The sequence below is a fragment of the Oncorhynchus keta genome, unplaced genomic scaffold (assembly GCF_023373465.1).
Source record: "Oncorhynchus keta strain PuntledgeMale-10-30-2019 unplaced genomic scaffold, Oket_V2 Un_contig_2407_pilon_pilon, whole genome shotgun sequence".
In the NCBI taxonomy this organism is placed as follows: Eukaryota; Metazoa; Chordata; class Actinopteri; order Salmoniformes; family Salmonidae; genus Oncorhynchus; species Oncorhynchus keta.
In genome coordinates, this window is record NW_026283712.1 from 8,363 (window position 1) to 31,180 (window position 22,818).

General features: G+C 46.7%; 1 protein-coding gene across 1 annotated transcript in view; it reads right to left on the reverse strand.

The window, feature by feature from the left end:
* Positions 1 to 1,810: 1,810 nt before the first annotated feature.
* LOC118380926 (rho-related BTB domain-containing protein 1-like) overlaps positions 1,811 to 22,818 on the reverse strand; it is a 59,287-nt gene continuing 38,279 nt past the window's right edge. The window contains 5 exon segments of the mRNA XM_052505577.1: positions 1,811 to 3,799; positions 4,426 to 6,041; positions 6,621 to 6,726; positions 8,447 to 8,532; positions 17,519 to 17,669. Of these exon segments, the coding sequence (XP_052361537.1) occupies positions 5,872 to 6,041; positions 6,621 to 6,726; positions 8,447 to 8,532; positions 17,519 to 17,669 (513 nt within the window). The 3' untranslated portion in view covers positions 1,811 to 3,799; positions 4,426 to 5,871.

The following is a 22,818-nucleotide window of genomic DNA, read 5'->3' on the forward strand; positions in this document are numbered from 1 at the left end:
TCAATCACCACCTTCCGGAGACACCTGAAACCCCACCTCTTCATGGAATACCTAGGATAGGGTAAGTAAGGGTAAGTAATCCTTCTCACCCCCATCCTTTCCTTCCCCCAAAAAAAAAAAGATTTAGATGCAAGTGGCTGTTCCACTGGATGTCATAAGGTGTATGCACCAATTTGTAAGTCGCTCTGGATAAGAGCGTCTGCTAAATGACTTAAATGTAAATGTAAATGTCACTGTACCACCCTAACACTAACACCACCCTGCCCCACCCTAACACCACCCTGTCTCTGTGCCATATAACAATATAATAATATATAATAATAATATATAATATATAATAATAAATGCCATTTAGCACCACCCTTCTCTGTCCCACCCTAACACCACCCTACAGTCATGTCTGCATACATTCTACACCATGGGTGGTCCCGGGTCTCTGTCCCACCCTAACACCACTGTCCCACCCTCTGCTCTCTGTCCCACTAACAGCACCATGCTCTACCAACTGTCCCACCCTAACACCAGAAGGACCACCCTAACACCACCCTGTCTCTGTCCCACCCTAACACCACCCTGTCTCTGTCCCACCCTAACACCACCCTGCTCCCTGTCCCACCCTAACACCACCCTGTCCCTGTCCCACCCTAACACCACCTGCTCCCTGTCCCACCCTAACACCACCCTGTCCCACCCTGTCCCACCTAACACCACCCTGTCTCTGTCCTAACACCACCCTGTCTCTGTCCCACCCTAACACCACCCTGTAACACCACCCTGTCCCACCCTAACACCACCCTGTACCCGTACCCACCCTAACACCACCCTGTCTCTGTCCCACCCTAACACCACCCTGTACCCTGTCCCACCCTAACACCACCCTGTACCCTGTCCCACCCTAACACCACCCTGTACCCTGTCCCACCCTAACACCACCCTGCTCTCTGTCCCACCTAACACCACCCACCCTGTCCCACCCTAACACCACCCTACCCTGTCCCACCCTAACACCACCCTGTCTCTGTCCCACCCTAACACCACCCTGTACCCTGTCCCACCCTAACACCCTGTCCCTGTCCCACCCTAACACCACCCTGTACCCTGTCCCACCCTAACACCACCCTGTCCTGTCCCACCCTAACACCACCCTGTACCCTGTCCCACCCTAACACCACCTTGCTCCCTGTCCAGCAGCTCAGAATGTGATTACCGCTCCTCTTCCTGCGGTTTATCCCAGTAGTGTCCCGCCTTAACTCCTCTCATCCTGCCAAGCCTGGGACTTAGTGCAATCTTCAGTTGACACACAATCCAGCACCACATACACAGTCAGTGGCAGTGCACGCTGCTCTGCACCACTCCTCTTATGTAATAGGAGTTTCCTCTTCTCTCACAAACAAGACAGGATGACTGTGGGGTGTGCAAAGCAGAGATCGCAAGGGCCAACATTCTAGAATGCGGACAACATTCTAGAATGCAGACAACATTCTAGAATGCAGACAACATTCTAGAATGCAGACAACATTCTAGAATGCAGACAACATTCTAGAATGCAGACAACATTCTAGAATGCAGACAACATTCTAGAATGCAGACAACATTCTAGAATGCAGACAACATTCTAGAATGCAGACAACATTCTATAGTGCTGACAACATTCTATAATGCCATCAAAGTTCTAGAATGTTAACAAGGTTCTGGAATGCAAATCTTCTAGAAGGTTAACAATGTTCTAGAATATTAACACGAATAACAGCTGTTATAATAGGTTGGGACTTAAAACAGGAAGGAAATGAAGACACTCTTACAGTCCATATACTGGAACTACAACTTTCTTTTATTGTAGGTTGATTATAATACACTCATGTTGACATTGGTTATAGAATCACCAGGCAATATAATGATGATCATTACTAATAATAGAATGTGACATTGTGTTCCAAAGCTGTTATGTATACAGTGTTGGTCTGGCTCCTCAGTGACAGCTTGGGTACAGGCTGCTCTGCTCCCTCCCCTCCCCCTCCTCTCCTCTCCTGACAGAGTGAGGCTGAGTGGTTGTTGCCAAACCTTTCTCTCTCCCTCTGATGTTTACACGTTCATAACAGCAACATATCCTTCTATATAATAGTGTTGTACTGAACTCTAATCAGTTGAATAACTTGTTCTACATGACGGGTTCAGCTGATGGTGCTCCACTCAAAAGCATAAACCCATGATTACAATAGCATTATTAATAGGTATGTGAAACAAACATTACATCTGAATTTGATTCATATAGTATTATTGACAGGTATGTGAAACAAACATTTCTGCTCTCTTGCCAACTCCTTATGGAATCGTCAACCCAAACATATTAGCAGGAACAGACTGGCACTCAGGCTCGTCTCAGTATGAGGATTGAAACAGTACATATTGTCTGCATTAACCTTTAGACCAACAGTCCAGACCCTAGGATATACACTGGGCAGTTCAAAACTAGAATAAAGCTATTAAGTCAAATCATTTATTCAACAACATTCCCTTTAAATAAGAAGAAGAAGATGAAGGATGATGAGCAGCTAGATCAAAGACCTTTGACAGCAGGAACCAAGAGAATCAGCCACTTGGTTATAAAGAAGATGAAGGATGATGAGCAGCAAGATCAAAGACCTTTGACAGTAGGAACCAAGAGAACCAGCCACTTGGTTATAAAGAAGATGAAGGATGATGAGCAGCTAGATCAAAGACCTTTGACAGCAGGAACCAAGAGAACCAGCCACTTGGTTATAAAGAATATGAAGGATGATGAGCAGCTAGATCAAAGACCTTTGACAGCAGGAACCAAGAGAACCAGCCACTTGGTTTCTATAGTAAATATCACCAACAAATAAATAATCACATGGTATATATATTAAAATATGATAAACTGACTAGTTATGGCTTTGGTTAACTAAAGAAAGCCTACTATACATCTGATGAATAAAAACACATTGATTTCAAGTATAGAGTTTCCCCTTTACCATCACCAGGTGGGTTAAAGGAACAGGTGTTTCAGAATACAGAGAAACACCTCCAGCTGGGTTCAACATACCGACCTGGGGATCGATTCAATCAGGAGCTCTGTTTATCCCTGGAGCTGTATCAGTATCCCAGTGAGCACAAGACGTACTTTCAACGTTGTTGTTGTTGTTGATATTCCAAGGCTGCATGAAGCCCCGTCTACGAACAGGTCCTGTGTTTCATCAGGTTCAGAGTTATTTTTGCATCATTTATGATTCAGACTGAGATCCAGGGCTGGTGTCGGTGGCTGCAGCTAACATCAACAATCACAATTTACATCCATAATGTTACATGTCAAACAGAAAGCACATACCACACTACGTTGACAGGTTGAACAACGTAGCGAGAATACTTCATTTTTATAGGTGCACCGGTGCTCCTAAATTCAAATTCCAGGTTGCACAGCAAAATATTTAGGCGCAAATGTAAGTAAAATGTACCCTCTGTAGAGCCCTGCCATGTGGAGGTTATTCATGTGGACCCAAGCAGAGAGGGTTGGACCTGACAGTGTATCATCAAGAGAAGAGGGTTGGACCTGACAGTGTATCATCAAGAGAAGAGGGTTGGACCTGACAGTATCATCAAGAGAAGAGGGTTGGACCTGACAGTGTATCATCAAGAGGGTTGGACCTGACAGTGTATCATCAAGAGAAGAGGGTTGGACCTGACAGTGTATCATCAAGAGAAGAGGGTTGGACCTGACAGTGTATCATCAAGAGAAGAGGGTTGGACCTGACAGTGTATCATCAAGAGAAGAGGGTTGGACCTGACAGTGTATCATCAAGAGAAGAAGGTTGGACCTGACAGTGTATCATCAAGAGAAGAGGGTTGGACCTGACAGTGTATCATCAAGAGAAGAGGGTTGGACCTGACAGTGTATCATCAAGAGAAGAGGGTTGGACCTGACAGTGTATCATCAAGAGAAGAGGGTTGGACCTGACAGTGTATCATCAAGAGAAGAGGGTATGGCCAGACAGTGTATCATCAAGAGGGTAGGCCTGACAGTGTATCAAGAGAAGAGGGTAGGACCAGACAGTGTATCATCAAGAGAAGAGGGTATGGCCAGACAGTGTATCATCAAGAGGGTAGGGCCAGACAGTGTATCATCAAGAGGGTAGGGCCAGACAGTGTATCATCAAGAGAAGAGGATAGGGCCAGACAGTGTATCATCAAGAGGGTAGGGCCAGACAGTGTATCATCAAGAGGGTAGGACCAGACAGTGTATCATCAAAAGGGTAGGGCCTGACAGTGTATCATCAAGAGGGTAGGGCCAGACAGTGTATCATCAAGAGGGTAGGGCCAGACAGTGTATCATCAAAAGAAGAGGGTAGGACCAGACAGTGTATCATCAAGAGGGTAGGACCAGACAGTGTATCATCAAGAGGGTAGGACCAGACAGTGTATCATCAAGAGGGTAGGACCAGACAGTGTATCATCAAGAGGGTAGGGCCAGACAGTGTATCATCAAGAGGGTAGGGCCTGACAGTGTATCATCAAGAGGGTAGGGCCTGACAGTGTATCATCAAGAGGGTAGGGCCAGACAGTGTATCATCAAGAGGGTAGGGCCAGACAGTGTATCATCAAGAGGGTAGGGCCTGACAGTGTATCACCAAGAGGGTAGGGCCTGACAGTGTATCACCAAGAGGGTAGGGCCTGACAGTGTATCATCAAGAGGGTAGGGCCAGACAGTGTATCATCAAGAGGGTAGGGTCTGACAGTGTATCATCAAGAGGGTAGGGCCTGACAGTGTATCACCAAGAGGGTAGGGCCTGACAGTGTATCACCAAGAGGGTAGGGCCTGACAGTGTATCATCAAGAGGGTAGGGTCTGACAGTGTATCATCAAGAGGGTAGGGCCTGACAGTTCATCAATAGAAGAGGGTAGGACCAGACAGTGTATTGTCAAGAGAAGAGGGTAGGACCTGACAGTTCATCAATAGAAGAGGGTAGGGCCAGACAGTGTATCAAGAGAAGAGGGTAGGACCAGACAGTGTATCATCAATAGAAGAGGGTAGGACCTGACAGTTCATCAAGAGAAGAGGGTAGGACCTGACAGTTCATCAAGAGAAGAGGGTAGGGCCAGACAGTGTATCATCAAAAGAAGAGGGTAGGGCCTGACAGTGCATCATCAAGAGGGTAGGGCCTGAAAGTTTATCATCAAGAGGGTAGGGCCTGAAAGTTTATCATCAAGAGGGTAGGGCCTGACAGTGTATCATCAAGAGGGTAAGGCCTGACAGTGTATCATCAAGAGGGTAGGGCCTGACAGTGCATCATCAAGAGGGTAGGGCCTGAAACTTTATCATCAAGAGGGTAGGGCCTGACAGTTCATCAATAGAAGAGGGTAGGACCAGACAGTGTATTGTCAAGAGAAGAGGGTAGGACCTGACAGTTCATCAATAGAAGAGGGTAGGGCCAGACAGTGTATCATCAATAGAAGAGGGTAGGGCATGACGGTTCATCAAGAGAAGAGGGTAGGACCAGACAGTGTATTGACAATAGAAGAGGGTAGGGCATGACAGTTCATCAAGAGAAGAGGGTAGGACCTGACAGTTCATCAAGAGAAGAGGGTGGCACATGACAGTGCATCAAGAGAAGAGGGTGGCACATGACAGTGCATCAAGAGAAGAGGGTAGGACCTGACAGTGCATCAAGATGAAGAGGGTGGCACATAACAGTGCATCGTCAGATAGTTATTTCCTGTTTTGATGCTCAGATGATCTAACAGTAAAACATTGGTACGGCGTGTGTTGTTGGGACCTCTTTGCGGGGTGCAGGGTTAGAAGCTGGAGCACGGGGCAGGAGGCAGATTCCCTGGGCGGTTTGGGGTTAGGCAGACCTCTCAGGCCACGGCAGGGGAGGTGCTCCAGAAGCACCAACGTCGTCTGCTGTGGTGCTTGTTGAGAACCACGTCCTCTTTCTCCCTCTCCTTCCTCACCCGCTGGTAGTGGTCCTCCTCCTTCAGGTACCACACTGGGGGCCAGCGGTGCTTCTCAAAATATTCCTGGTTCTCTGGGAGGGAAACACAACACCGACAGACCATCAGACAACATGTAGTGTAGCTACCACAGACTGGGCAGTACAGAACACAGGTGGCAAACTCATTCCATAGAAGGTTTTCACTCCTCCCTTGGACGTGATTGATCCATTAAGGTCACTGATTAGTTAGGCTGTCCAATCACCTTGTTTTCTAGGTCTTCATTAAAACACAAATGGAAAGGAGATAACAAAAAGCAGCAGACATTATCAAGAGAAGAGGGTATCTGACAGGAAACACATGAATAGAAGTACAAAACCAAACTGTTCAGTGTTCTCATTGATTGTGATTGGTTGTGATTGGTTGTGATTGGTTGGTTGTGATTGATTGTGATTGGTTGTGATTGGATGTGATTGGTTGTGATTGGTTGTGATTGGTTGTGATTGGTTGTGATTGATTGTGATTGGTTGTGATTGATTGTGATTGGTTGTGATTGGTTGTGATTGATTGTGATTGATTGTGATTGGTTGTGATTGGTTGTGATTGGTTGTGATTGGTTGTGATTGGTTGTGATTGGTTGTGTGCTGATCAGAACCAGCGGACGAATAACTCACGTGCAGATTTGGCCTTGATCTCTTTGCGATAGTTGGCACAGACATTGTTGTAGTGAGTGCAGATGTGATGTAAGCACCAAGCTGCTAACTGGTTAGCATTATGGAACTGGAAGAAAAACAAAACGAAGGGAAATACATTGAAACCTGCAGAACAATCATCCTATATTTAAACTGCAGAACAATCATCCTATATTTAAACTGCAGAACAATCATCCTATATTTAAACTGCAGAACAATCATCCTATATTTAAACCTGCAGAACAATCATCCTATATTTAAACTGCAGAACAATCATCCTGTATTTAAACTGCAGAACAATCATCCTATATTTAACCTGCAGATCAATCATCCTATATTTAAACTGCAGAACAATCATCCTATATTTAAACTGCAGATCAATCATCCTATATTTAAACTGCAGAACAATCATCCTATATTTAAACTGTAGAACAATCATCCTATATTTAAACTGCAGATCAATCATCCTATATTTAAACTGCAGAACAATCATCCTGTATTTAAACTGTAGAACAATCATCCTATATTTAAACTGTAGAACAATCATCCTATATTTAAACTGCAGAACAATCATCCTATATTTAAATTGCAGAACAATCATCCTATATTTAAACTGTAGAACAATCATCCTATATTTAAACTGTAGAACAATCATCCTATATTTAAACTGTAGAACAATCATCCTATATTTAAACTGTAGAACAATCATCCTATATTTAAAACTGCAGAACAATCATCCTATATTTAAACTGCAGAACAATCATCCTATATTTAAACTGCAGAACAATCATCCTATATTTAAACTGCAGAACAATCATCCTATATTTAAACTGCAGATCAATCATCCTATATTTAAACTGCAGATCAATCATCCTATATTTAAACTGCAGAACAATCATCCTGTATTTAAACTGTAGAACAATCATCCTATATTTAAACTGTAGAACAATCATCCTATATTTAAACTGCAGAACAATCATCCTATATTTAAACTGCAGAACAATCATCCTATATTTAAACTGTAGAACAATCATCCTATATTTAAACTGTAGAACAATCCTATATTTAAACTGTAGAATAATCACCCTATATTTAAACTGCAGATCAATCATCCTATATTTAAACTGTAGAACAATCATCCTATATTTAAACTGTAGAACAATCATCCTATATTTAAACTGTAGAACAATCATCCTATATTTAAACTGCAGAACAATCATCCTATATTTAAACTGCAGAACAATCATCCTATATTTAAACTGTAGAACAATCACCCTATATTTAAACTGTAGAACAATCATCCTATATTTAAACTGCAGAACAATCATCCTGTATTTAAACTGTAGAACAATCATCCTGTATTTAAACTGTAGAACAATCATCCTATATTTAAACTGCAGAACAATCATCCTAGGTGAGTACTTCGATCTATATCCTGTTCTAGTAAACCATCCTGAGCCAGTACCAGACAGGTGAGTACTCTGTCTATATCCTGTTCTAGTAAACCATCCTGAGCCAGTTCCAGACAGGTGAGTACCTCTCTGTCTATATCCTGTTCTAGAACAAACCATCCTGAGCCAGTACCAGACAGGTGAGAACCTCTCTGTCTATATCCTGTTCTAGTAAACCAACCTGAGCCAGTTCCAGACAGGTGAGTACCTCTCTGTCTATATCCTGTTCTAGTAAACCATCCTGAGCCAGTTCCAGACAGGTGAGTACCTCTCTGTCTATATCCTGTTCTAGTAAACCATCCTGAGCCAGTTCCAGACAGGTACCTCTCTGTCTATATCCTGTTCTAGTAAACCAACCTGAGCCAGTTCCAGATATTGAGTACTGCAGTCTATATCCTGTCCATCTTTGGAGGCTTTCACCAGCTCACTCACAGCATAGTGTTCTGTGGAGCAGACAGAGAACCTCTTCAGACAACCTTTATAATAAACTACACAGAGTTTCAGAACCAGAGTTGAAAGCAATATTCTATAGACGATGATTCACGGTCACAAGGCACCCAAGAAAAACAATACAGAAAGGGTTAAAAGGGTTCACTCCAGCAGTATGCAATCCCAGCTACCGCAGCACTGTAGTTACAGTTTTAATACTTAGTAATACTGTAACTACAATGACACAGGTACAACTATGAATCTCAGAATACTCTCGGGGCCAGAGGACGTCTCCGGGGCCAGAACAATCTCCGGGCCAGAGGGCGTCTCCGGGCCAGAGAACAATCTCCTATAGCCAGAGGGCGTCTCCGGGGCCAGATCACGTCTCCGGGGCCAGAACGTCTCCGGGGCCAGAGGACGTCTCCGGGGCAGAACGTCTCCGAGCCAGAGGACGTCTCCGGAGGCAGAACAATCTCCGGAGGCAGAACGTCTCCGGAGGCAGAGGGCGTCTCCGGAGGCAAGGGCGTCTCCGGAGGCAGAACAATCTCCGGAGGCAAGGGCGTCTCCGGGGCCAGAACGTCTCGGGGCCAGAGGGCGTCTGCCAGAACAATCTCCGGGGCCAGAACGTCTCCGGAGCCAGAACGTCTCCGGAGCCAGAGGACGTCTCGGAGCCAGAGGACGTCTCGGAGCCAGAGAACGTCTCCGGGGCCAGAAACGTCTCCGGAGCCAAGGGCGTCTCGGGCCAGAGAACGTCTCCTATAGCCAGAACTGCCAGAACAATCTCCGGAGCCAGAGGGCGTCTCCGGGGCCAGAGGACGTCTCCGGAGCCAGAACAATCTCCGGGGCAGAAACGTCTCCGGAGGCAAGGATCGCTCTCCGGAGGCAGAGAACAATCTCCGGAGGCAAACTCCGGAGGCAGAGGGACGTCTCCGGAGGCAGAACGTCTCAGAGGCCAATCATCCTATATTTAAACTGCAGAACAGATCACCTCTCCGGGCCAGAGGACGTCTCCGGAGCCAGAACGTCTCGGAGCCAGAGGACGTCTCCTATAGCCAGAACGTCTCCGGGCCAGAACAATCTCCGGGGCATTTAAACTCTCCAACATGGCATCCTCGTCCCATTTGACCAGAGCCTGTCTAGGGCACTATAAAGGGAATAGGGTCATTCTGGACACATCTCGTGTTGTTGATGTTTCCATTCTGTTTGGTATGTTGTTGTTGTTGTTGATGTTTCCATTCCGTTTGGTATGTTGTTGTTGTTGTTGATGTTTCCATTCTGTTTGGTATGTTGTTGTTATTGTTGATGTTTCCATTCTGTTTGGTATGTTGTTGTTGATGTTTCCATTCTGTTTGGTATGTTGTTGTTGTTGTTGTTGATGTTTCCATTCCGTTTGGTATGTTGTTGTTGTTGTTGTTGATGTTTCCATTCCGTTTGGTATGTTGTTGTTGTTGTTGTTGATGTTTCCATTCCGTTTGGTATGTTGTTGTTGTTGTTGATGTTTCCATTCCGTTTGGTATGTTGTTGTTGTTGTTGATGTTTCCATTCCGTTTGGTATGTTGTTGTTGTTGTTGATGTTTCCATTCCGTTTGGTATGTTGTTGTTGTTGTTGATGTTTCCATTCCGTTTGGTATGTTGTTGTTGTTGTTGATGTTTCCATTCCGTTTGGTATGTTGTTGTTGTTGTTGATGTTTCCATTCCGTTTGGTATGTTGTTGTTGTTGTTGATGTTTCCATTCCGTTTGGTATGTTGTTGTTGTTGTTGATGTTTCCATTCCGTTTGGTATGTTGTTGTTGTTGTTGATGTTTCCATTCCGTTTGGTATGTTGTTGTTGTTGATGTTTCCATTCTGTTTGGTATGTTGTTGTTGTTGTTGATGTTTCCATTCTGTTTGGTATGTTGTTGTTGTTGTTGATGTTTCCATTCTGTTTGGTATGTTGTTGTTGTTGTTGTTGATGTTTCCATTCTGTTTGGTATGTTGTTGTTGTTGTTGTTGATGTTTCCATTCTGTTTGGTATGTTGTTGTTGTTGTTGTTGATGTTTCCATTCTGTTTGGTATGTTGTTGTTGTTGTTGTTGTTGTTGATGTTTCCATTCTGTTTGGTATGTTGTTGTTGTTGTTGATGTTTCCATTCCGTTTGGTATGTTGTTGTTCTTGATGTTTCCATTCCGTTTGGTATGTTGTTGTTGTTGTTGATGTTTCCATTCTGTTTGGTATGTTGTTGTTGTTGTTGATGTTTCCATTCTGTTTGGTATGTTGTTGTTGTTGTTGATGTTTCCATTCTGTTTGGTATGTTGTTGTTGTTGTTGATGTTTCCATTCTGTTTGGTATGTTGTTGTTGTTGTTGATGTTTCCATTCTGTTTGGTATGTTGTTGTTGTTGTTGATGTTTCCATTCTGTTTGGTATGTTGTTGTTGTTGTTGATGTTTCCATTCTGTTTGGTATGTTGTTGTTGTTGTTGATGTTTCCATTCTGTTTGGTTATGTTGTTGTTGTTGTTGTTGTTGATGTTTCCATTCTGTTTGGTATGTTGTTGTTGTTGTTGATGTTTCCATTCTGTTTGGTATGTTGTTGTTGTTGTTGTTGTTGATGTTTCCATTCTGTTTGGTATGTTGTTGTTGTTGTTGTTGATGTTTCCATTCCGTTTGGTATGTTGTTGTTGTTGTTGTTGTTGATGTTTCCATTCCGTTTGGTATGTTGTTGTTGTTGTTGTTGTTGATGTTTCCATTCCGTTTGGTATGTTGTTGTTGTTGTTGTTGATGTTTCCATTCCGTTTGGTATGTTGTTGTTGTTGTTGTTGATGTTTCCATTCCGTTTGGTATGTTGTTGTTGTTGTTGTTGATGTTTCCATTCCGTTTGGTATGTTGTTGTTGTTGTTGTTGATGTTTCCATTCCGTTTGGTATGTTGTTGTTGTTGTTGATGTTTCCATTCCGTTTGGTATGTTGTTGTTGTTGTTGATGTTTCCATTCCGTTTGGTATGTTGTTGTTGTTGTTGATGTTTCCATTCCGTTTGGTATGTTGTTGTTGTTGTTGATGTTTCCATTCCGTTTGGTATGTTGTTGTTGTTGTTGATGTTTCCATTCCGTTTGGTATGTTGTTGTTGTTGTTGTTGATGTTTCCATTCTGTTTGGTATGTTGTTGTTGTTGTTGTTGATGTTTCCATTCTGTTTGGTATGTTGTTGTTGTTGATGTTTCCATTCTGTTTGGTATGTTGTTGTTGTTGTTGATGTTTCCATTCTGTTTGGTATGTTGTTGTTGTTGTTGATGTTTCCATTCTGTTTGGTATGTTGTTGTTGTTGTTGATGTTTCCATTCCGTTTGGTATGTTGTTGTTGTTGTTGATGTTTCCATTCCGTTTGGTATGTTGTTGTTGTTGTTGTTTCCATTGTTTGGTATGTTGTTGTTGTTGTTGTTTCCATTCCGTTTGGTATGTTGTTGTTGTTGTTGATGTTTCCATTCCGTTTGGTATGTTGTTGTTGTTGTTGATGTTTCCATTCCATTTGGTATGTTGTTGTTGTTGTTGATGTTTCCATTCTGTTTGGTATGTTGTTGTTGTTGTTGATGTTTGCATTCTGTTTGGTATGTTGTTGTTGTTGTTGTTGATGTTTCCATTCTGTTTGGTATGTTGTTGTTGTTGTTGATGTTTCCATTCCGTTTGGTATGTTGTTGTTGTTTTGATGTTTCCATTCGTTTGGTATGTTGTTGTTGTTGTTGATGTTTCCATTCCGTTTGGTATGTTGTTGTTGTTGTTGATGTTTCCATTCCGTTTGGTATGTTGTTGTTGTTGATGTTTCCATTCCGTTTGGTATGTTGTTGTTGTTGTTGATGTTTCCATTCCGTTTGGTATGTTGTTGTTGTTGTTGATGTTTCCATTCTGTTTGGTATGTTGTTGTTGTTGTTGATGTTTGCATTCTGTTTGGTATGTTGTTGTTGTTGTTGTTGATGTTTCCATTCCTGTTTGGTTGTTGTTGTTGTTGATGTTTCCATTCCGTTTGGTATGTTGTTGTTGTTGTTGTTGATGTTTCCATTCCGTTTGGTATGTTGTTGTTGTTGTTGATGTTTCCATTCCGTTTGGTATGTTGTTGTTGTTGTTGATGTTTCCATTCCGTTTGGTATGTTGTTGTTGTTGATGTTTCCATTCCGTTTGGTATGTTGTTGTTGTTGTTGTTGATGTTTCCATTCTGTTTGGTATGTTGTTGTTGTTGTTGATGTTTCCATTCCGTTTGGTATGTTGTTGTTGTTGTTGATGTTTCCATTCTGTTTGGTATGTTGTTGTTGTTGTTGATGTTTCCATTCTGTTTGGTATGTTGTTGTTGTTGTTGATGTTTCCATTCTGTTTGGTATGTTGTTGTTGTTGTTGATGTTTCCATTCTGTTTGGTATGTTGTTGTTGTTGTTGATGTTTCCATTCTGTTTGGTATGTTGTTGTTGTTGTTGATGTTTCCATTCTGTTTGGTATGTTGTTGTTGTTGATGTTTCCATTCTGTTTGGTATGTTGTTGTTGTTGTTGATGTTTCCATTCTGTTTGGTATGTTGTTGTTGTTGATGTTTCCATTCTGTTTGGTATGTTGTTGTTGTTGTTGATGTTTCCATTCTGTTTGGTATGTTGTTGTTGTTGATGATGTTTCCATTCTGTTTGGTATGTTGTTGTTGTTGTTGATGTTTCCATTCTGTTTGGTATGTTGTTGTTGTTGTTGATGATGTTTCCATTCTGTTTGGTATGTTGTTGTTGTTGATGATGTTTCCATTCTGTTTGGTATGTTGTTGTTGTTGTTGATGTTTCCATTCTGTTTGGTATGTTGTTGTTGTTGTTGATGTTTCCATTCTGTTTGGTATGTTGTTGTTGTTGTTGATGTTTCCATTCTGTTTGGTATGTTGTTGTTGTTGTTGATGTTTCCATTCTGTTTGGTATGTTGTTGTTGTTGTTGATGTTTCCATTCTGTTTGGTATGTTGTTGTTGTTGTTGATGTTTCCATTCTGTTTGGTATGTTGTTGTTGTTGATGATGTTTCCATTCTGTTTGGTATGTTGTTGTTGTTGTTGTTGATGTTTGCATTCCGTTTGGTATGTTGTTGTTGTTGATGTTTGCATTCCGTTTGGTATGTTGTTGTTGTTGTTGATGTTTCCATTCCGTTTGGTATGTTGTTGTTGTTGTTTCCATTCCGTTTGGTATGTTGTTGTTGTTGTTTCCATTCCGTTTGGTATGTTGTTGTTGTTGATGTTTCCATTCTGTTTGGTATGTTGTTGTTGTTGTTGATGTTTCCATTCTGTTTGGTATGTTGTTGCTGTTGTTGATGTTTCCATTCTGTTTGGTATGTTGTTGTTGTTGTTGATGTTTCCATTCTGTTTGGTATGTTGTTGTTGTTGTTGATGTTTCCATTCTGTTTGGTATGTTGTTGTTGTTGTTGATGTTTCCATTCTGTTTGGTATGTTGTTGTTGTTGTTGATGTTTCCATTCTGTTTGGTATGTTGTTGTTGTTGTTGATGTTTCCATTCTGTTTGGTATGTTGTTGTTGTTGTTGATGTTTCCATTCTGTTTGGTATGTTGTTGTTGTTGATGTTTCCATTCTGTTTGGTATGTTGTTGTTGTTGTTGATGTTTCCATTCTGTTTGGTATGTTGTTATCAGTGTGTCCTGATCGACCCCGCTCCTCAGCCAGTGTCCTGATCGACCCCGCTCCTCAGCCAGTGTGTCCTGATCGACCCCGCTCCCCAGCCAGTGTCCTGATCGACCCTGCTCCTCAGCCAGTGTCCTGATCGACCCTGCTCCTCAGCCAGTGTGTCCTGATCGACCCCGCTCCCCAGCCAGTGTGTCCTGATCGACCCTGCTCCTCAGCCAGTGTCCTGATCGACCCCGCTCCTCAGCCAGTGTGTCCGGATCGACCCCGCTCCTCAGCCAGTGTGTCCGGATCGACCCCCCTCCCCAGCCAGTGTCCTGATCGACCCCGCTCCTCAGCCAGTGTCCTGATCGACCCCGCTCCTCAGCCAGTGTGTCCTGATCGACCCCGCTCCTCAGCCAGTGTGTCCTGATCGACCCCGCTCCTCAGCCAGTGTGTCCTGATCGACCCCGCTCCTCAGCCAGTGTGTCCTGATCGACCCCGCTCCTCAGCCAGTGTGTCCTGATCGACCCCGCTCCCCAGCCAGTGTCCTGATCGACCCCGCTCCTCAGCCAGTGTGTCCTGATCGACCCCGCTCCTCAGCCAGTGTGTCCTGATCGACCCTGCTCCCCAGCCAGTGTGTCCTGATCGACCCCGCTCCTCAGCCAGTGTGTCCTGATCGACCCCGCTCCCCAGCCAGTGTGTCCTGATCGACCCCGCTCCTCAGCCAGTGTCCTGATCGACCCCGCTCCTCAGCCAGTGTGTCCTGATCGACCCCGCTCCTCAGCCAGTGTGTCCTGATCGACCCTGCTCCTCAGCCAGTGTGTCCTGATCGACCCCGCTCCCCAGCCAGTGTCCTGATCGACCCCGCTCCTCAGCCAGTGTGTCCTGATCGACCCTGCTCCCCAGCCAGTGTGTCCTGATCGACCCTGCTCCCCAGCCAGTGTGTCCTGATCGACCCCGCTCCTCAGCCAGTGTGTCCTGATCGACCCCGCTCCTCAGCCAGTGTGTCCTGATCGACCCCGCTCCCCAGCCAGTGTCCTGATCGACCCCGCTCCTCAGCCAGTGTGTCCTGATCGACCCCGCTCCTCAGCCAGTGTGTCCTGATCGACCCTGCTCCTCAGCCAGTGTGTCCTGATCGACCCCGCTCCCCAGCCAGTGTCCTGATCGACCCCGCTCCCCAGCCAGTGTGTCCTGATCGACCCCGCTCCTCAGCCAGTGTGTCCTGATCGACCCCGCTCCTCAGCCAGTGTGTCCTGATCGACCCCGCTCCTCAGCCAGTGTCCTGATCGACCCCGCTCCTCAGCCAGTGTGTCCTGATCGACCCCGCTCCTCAGCCAGTGTGTCCTGATCGACCCTGCTCCCCAGCCAGTGTCCTGATCGACCCCGCTCCTCAGCCAGTGTGTCCTGATCGACCCCGCTCCCCAGCCAGTGTCCTGATCGACCCTGCTCCTCAGCCAGTGTGTCCTGATCGACCCCGCTCCCCAGCCAGTGTGTCCTGATCGACCCCGCTCCTCAGCCAGTGTGTCCTGATCGACCCTGCTCCTCAGCCAGTGTCCTGATCGACCCCGCTCCTCAGCCAGTGTGTCCTGATCGACCCCGCTCCCCAGCCAGTGTGTCCTGATCGACCCCGCTCCCCAGCCAGTGTCCTGATCGACCCCGCTCCTCAGCCAGTGTCCTGATCGACCCTGCTCCTCAGCCAGTGTCCTGATCGACCCTGCTCCTCAGCCAGTGTCCTGATCGACCCCGCTCCTCAGCCAGTGTCCTGATCGACCCCGCTCCTCAGCCAGTGTGTCCTGATCGACCCCGCTCCTCAGCCAGTGTCCTGATTGACCCCGCTCCCCAGCCAGTGTCCTGATCGACCCCGCTCCCCAGCCAGTGTCCTGATGGACCCCGCTCCTCAGCCAGTGTCCTGATCGACCCTGCACCTCAGCCAGTGTGTCCTGATCGACCCCGCTCCCCAGCCAGTGTCCTGATCGACCCTGCTCCTCAGCCAGTGTGTCCTGATCGACCCCGCTCCCCAGCCAGTGTCCCCTGATCGACCCCGCTCCCCAGCCAGTGTCCCCTGATCGACCCTGCTCCCCAGCCAGTGTCCTGATCGACCCTGCTCCTCAGCCAGTGTGTCCTGATCGACCCCGCTCCTCAGCCAGTGTCCTGATCGACCCCGCTCCTCAGCCAGTGTCCTGATCGACCCTGCTCCCCAGCCAGTGTCCCCTGATCGACCCTGCTCCCCAGCCAGTGTCCTGATCGACCCTGCTCCTCAGCCAGTGTGTCCTGATCGACCCTGCTCCTCAGCCAGTGTCCTGATCGACCCCGCTCCTCAGCCAGTGTCCTGATCGACCCCGCTCCTCAGCCAGTGTCCTGATCGACCCTGCTCCTCAGCCAGTGTGTCCTGATCGACCCTGCTCCTCAGCCAGTGTCCTGATCGACCCCGCTCCCCAGCCAGTGTCCTGATCGACCCCGCTCCTCAGCCAGTGTGTCCTGATCGACCCCGCTCCTCAGCCAGTGTCCTGATCGACCCCGCTCCTCAGCCAGTGTCCTGATCGACCCCGCTCCCCAGCCAGTGTCCTGATCGACCCCGCTCCTCAGCCAGTGTGTCCTGATCGACCCCGCTCCTCAGCCAGTGTCCTGATCGACCCCGCTCCTCAGCCAGTGTCCTGATCGACCCCGCTCCTCAGCCAGTGTCCTGATCGACCCCGCTCCTCAGCCAGTGTCCCCTGATCGACCCCGCTCCTCAGCCAGTGTGTCCTGATTGACCCTGCTCCTCAGCCAGTGTCCTGATCGACCCTGCTCCTCAGCCAGTGTCCTGATCGACCCCGCTCCTCAGCCAGTGTCCTGATCGACCCTGCTCCTCAGCCAGTGTGTCCTGATCGACCCCGCTCCCCAGCCAGTGTGTCCTGATCGACCCCGCTCCTCAGCCAGTGTGTCCTGATCGACCCCGCTCCTCAGCCAGTGTCCTGATCGACCCTGCTCCTCAGCCAGTGTCCTGATCGACCCCGCTCCTCAGCCAGTGGATTTCGAATAAACAAATTGTGATGCACTGCAGCGATGTTATCTCCCCATTGACATTACATGGGGATATTGAATGCTATGTAACTGAAGGTCTAGAACTAGAACAATATTCTACAGTCTAAAAGCCCAAATCTCGAAACAGATGGCTCTGGGCAGAGCAGACTGCTGATGGATCAAGCACCTGTGAGGGCGGTCAGTCTGGGGAGACAGTCTTAACCAGGGTTATGGTTAGTACCTGTCAGAGCAGTCAGTCTGGGGAGACAGTCTGTTAACCAGGGTTATGGTTAGTACCTGTCAGAGCAGTCAGTCTGGGAAGACAGTCTGTTAGCCAGGGTTATGGTTAGTACCTGTCAGAGCAGTCAGTCTGGGGAGACAGAGTCTGTTAGCCAGGGTTAGTACCTGTCAGAGCAGTCAGTCTGGGGAGACAGAGTCTGTTAGCCAGGGCCGTCAGCTCCATAGGGTCCAGCTCTGCCATGGGACAAAGCTGATTGGTGTAGAGATACTCCAGAACAGCCTGCATACACACCCTGCTGGTGCCTGGGAACGAGACCTAAACACACAGATACACACAGACACACACGCAGGCAGACACAGACACACACAGGAAAGAACAGAGACAAATCATTTGACAACATCTAAATGTCCTGTTTCAATGTCAGTAAAGACCAACATTAGAGACTACAGGGGCTCTGTAAAGACTACAGAGGCCCTGTGAAGACTAGCAGCAGACTACAGAGGCTCTGTAAAGACTAGCAGCAGACTAGAGGCTCTGTAAAAACTAGGACACCCGGTAGTAGCTTTCTACCACACTAAAATAAAGATGTCCCCATGGTTATGAAGAGAGACGTAGTGTTAGACTGTTAGCCTGCTGGTCTGCCTGTTAGCCTGCTGGTCTGCCGGTTAGCCTGCTGGTCTGCCTGTTAGCCTGCTGGTCTGCCTGTTAGCCTGCTGGTCTGCCTGTTAGCCTGCTGGTCTGCCTGCCTGAGAGCAGTGAAACAGAACAGGACTCTGTGTTCAGACAGTGTCCTTGTCCTAACGGCTATTTAAAGATCTCTGAATGACGTCTATTTTTACTCGTTACTCTGATGAACCTGTCATGTCACTGTTCCTACTGCTACCTGGGGTTTAATAAATGAACTGGAGATAACATCCCATATTCCCTATGGATCCTGGTCAACATCCCATATCCCCTATGGATCCTGGTCAACTGGAGACAACATCCCATATCCCCTATGGATCCTGGTCAACTGGAGACAACATCCCATATCCCCTATGGATCCTGGTCAACTGGAGACAACATCCCATATTCCCTATGGATCCTGGTCAACATCCCATATCCCCTATGGATGCTGGTCAACGGGAGACAACATCCCATATCCCCTATGGATCCTGGTCAACTGGAGACAACATCCCATATTCCCTATGGATCCTGGTCAACATCCCATATCCCCTATGGATCCTGGTCAACATCACATATCCCCTATGGATCCTGGTCAACATCCCATATCCCCTATGGATCCTGGTCAACATCCCATATCCCCTATGGATCCTGGTCAACATCCCATATCCCCTATGGATCCTGGTCAACATCCCATATCCCCTATGGATGCTGGTCAACTGGAGACAACATCCCATATCCCCTATGGATCCTGGTCAACTGGAGACAACATCCCATATCCCCTATGGATCCTGGTCAACATCCCATATCCCCTATGGATCCTGTTCAACTGGAGACAACATCCCATATTCCCTATGGATCCTGGTCAACATCCCATATCCCCTATGGATCCTGGTCAACTGGAGACAACATCCCATATCCCCTATGGATCCTGGTCAACTGGAGACAACATCCCATATGGATCCTGGTCAACTGGAGACAACATCCCATATTCCCTATGGATCCTGGTCAACATCCCATATCCCCTATGGATCCTGTTCAACTGGAGACAACATCCCATATTCCCTATGGATCCTGGTCAACATCCCATATCCCCTATGGATCCTGGTCAACTGGAGACAACATCCCATATCCCCTATGGATCCTGGTCAACTGGAGACAACATCCCATATGGATCCTGGTCAACTGGAGACAACATCCCATATTCCCTATGGATCCTGGTCAACATCCCATATCCCCTATGGATCCTGTTCAACTGGAGACAACATCCCATATTCCCTATGGATCCTGGTCAACATCCCATATCCCCTATGGATCCTGGTCAACATCCCATATTCCCTATGGATCCTGGTCAACATCCCATATTCCCTATGGATCCTGGTCAACATCCCATATGGATCCTGGTCAACATCCCATATGGATCCTGGTCAACTGGAGACAACATCCCATATTCCCTATGGATCCTGGTCAACATCCCATATTCCCTATGGATCCTGGTCAACATCCCATATTCCCTATGGATCCTGGTCAACTGGAGACAACATCCCATATTCCCTATGGATCCTGGTCAACATCCCATATTCCCTATGGATCCTGGTCAACATCCCATATCCCCTATGGATCCTGGTCAACATCCCATATCCCCTATGGATCCTGGTCAACATCCCATTTCCCCTATGGATCCTGGTCAACATCCCATATCCCCTATGGATCCTGGTCAACATCCCATATTCCCTATGGATCCTGGTCAACATCCCATATTCCCTATGGATCCTGGTCAACATCCCATATTCCCTATGGATCCTGGTCAACATCCCATATTCCCTATGGATCCTGGTCAACATCCCATATTCCCTATGGATCCTGGTCAACATCCCATATTCCCTATGGATCCTGGTCAACATCCCATATTCCCTATGGATCCTGGTCAACTGGAGACAACATCCCATATTCCCTATGGATCCTGGTCAACATCCCATATTCCCTATGGATCCTGGTCAACATCCCATATTCCCTATGGATCCTGGTCAACATCCCATATTCCCTATGGATCCTGGTCAACTGGAGACAACATCCCATATCCCCTATGGATCCTGGTCAGCTGGAGACAACATCCCATATCCCTTATGGATCCTGGTCAACATCCCATATCCCCTATGGATCCTGGTCAACTGGAACATCCCATATCCCCTATGGATCCTGGTCAACATCCCATATTCCCTATGGATCCTGGTCAACATCCCATATTCCCTATGGATCCTGGTCAACATCCCATATTCCCTATGGATCCTGGTCAACATCCCGTATTCCCTATGGATCCTGGTCAACATCCCATATTCCCTATGGATCCTGGTCAACATCCCATATTCCCTATGGATCCTGGTCAACATCCCCTATTCCCTATGGATCCTGGTCAACATCCCATATTCCCTATGGATCCTGGTCAACTGGAGACAACATCCCATATTCCCTATGGATCCTGGTCAACTGGAGACAACATCCCATATGGATCCTGGTCAACATCCCATATTCCCTATGGATCCTGGTCAACTGGAGACAACATCCCATATCCCCTATGGATCCTGGTCAACATCCCATATTCCCTATGGATCCTGGTCAACTGGAGACAACATCCCATATGGATCCTGGTCAACATCCCATATCCCCTATGGATCCTGGTCAACATCCCATATTCCCTATGGATCCTGGTCAACATCCCATATTCCCTATGGATCCTGGTTAACTGGAGACAACATCCCATATCCCCTATGGATCCTGGTCAACAACCCATATCCCCTATGGATCCTGGTCAACATCCCATATCCCCTATGGATCCTGGTCAACATCCCATATCGCCTATGTATCCTGGTCAAAATCCCACATTCCCTATGTATCCTGGTCAACTGGAGACAACATCCCTATGGATCTGGTCAACATCCCATATCCCCCTATGGATCCTGGTCAATCCCATCCCATATCCCTATGGATCCTGGTCAACATCCCATATCCCCTATGGACCCTGGTCAACATCCCATATCCCCTATGGATCCTGGTCAACATCCCATATCCCCTATGGATCCTGGTCAACATCCCATATGGATCCTGGTCAACATCCCATATGGATCCTGGTCAACATCCCATATGGATCCTGGTCAACATCCCATATTCCCTATGGATCCGGTCAACATCCCATATTCCCTATGGATCCTGGTCAACATCCCATATTCCCTATGGATCCTGGTCAACATCCCATATTCCCTATGGATCCTGGTCAACAGCCCATATTCCCTATGGATCCTGGTCAAAATCCCATATCCCCTATGGATCCTGGTCAACATCCCATATCCCCTATGGATCCTGGTCAACATCCCATATCCCCTATGGATCCTGGTCAACATCCCATATTCCCTATGGATCCTGGTCAACATCCCATATTCCCTATGGATCCTGGTCAACATCCCATATTCCCTATGGATCCTGGTCAACATCCCATATTCCCTATGGATCCTGGTCAACATCCCATATTCCCTATGGATCTTGGTCAACTGGAGACAACATCCCATATTCCCTATGGATCCTGGTCAACTGGAGACAACATCCCATATGGATCCTGGTCAACATCCCATATTCCCTATGGATCCTGGTTAACTGGAGACAACATCCCATATCCCCTATGGATCCTGGTCAACATCCCATATTCCCTATGGATCCTGGTCAACTGGAGACAACATCCCATATCCCCTATGGATCCTGGTCAACATCCCATATTCCCTATGGATCCTGGTCAACTGGAGACAACATCCCATATCCCCTATGGATCCTGGTCAACATCCCATATCCCCTATGGATCCTGGTCAACATCCCATATCCCCTATGGATCCTGGTCAACATCCCATATCCCCTATGGATCCTGGTCAACATCCCATATCCCCTATGGATCCTGGTCAACATCCCATATCCCCTATGGATCCTGGTCAACATCCCATATTCCCTATGGATCCTGGTCAACATCCCATATTCCCTATGGATCCTGGTCAACATCCCATATTCCCTATGGATCCTGGTCAACATCCCATATTCCCTATGGATCCTGGTCAACATCCCATATTCCCTATGGATCCTGGTCAACATCCCATATTCCCTATGGATCCTGGTCAACTGGAGACAACATCCCATATTCCCTATGGATCCTGGTCAACATCCCATATTCCCTATGGATCCTGGTCAACATCCCATATTCCCTATGGATCCTGGTCAACATCCCATATTCCCTATGGATCCTGGTCAACTGGAGACAACATCCCATATCCCCTATGGATCCTGGTCAGCTGGAGACAACATCCCATATCCCTTATGGATCCTGGTCAACATCCCATATCCCCTATGGATCCTGGTCAACATCCCATATCCCCTATGGATCCTGGTCAACATCCCATATTCCCTATGGATCCTGGTCAACATCCCATATTCCCTATGGATCCTGGTCAACATCCCATATTCCCTATGGATCCTGGTCAACATCCCGTATTCCCTATGGATCCTGGTCAACATCCCATATTCCCTATGGATCCTGGTCAACATCCCATATTCCCTATGGATCCTGGTCAACATCCCCTATTCCCTATGGATCCTGGTCAACATCCCATATTCCCTATGGATCCTGGTCAACTGGAGACAACATCCCATATTCCCTATGGATCCTGGTCAACTGGAGACAACATCCCATATGGATCCTGGTCAACATCCCATATTCCCTATGGATCCTGGTCAACTGGAGACAACATCCCATATCCCCTATGGA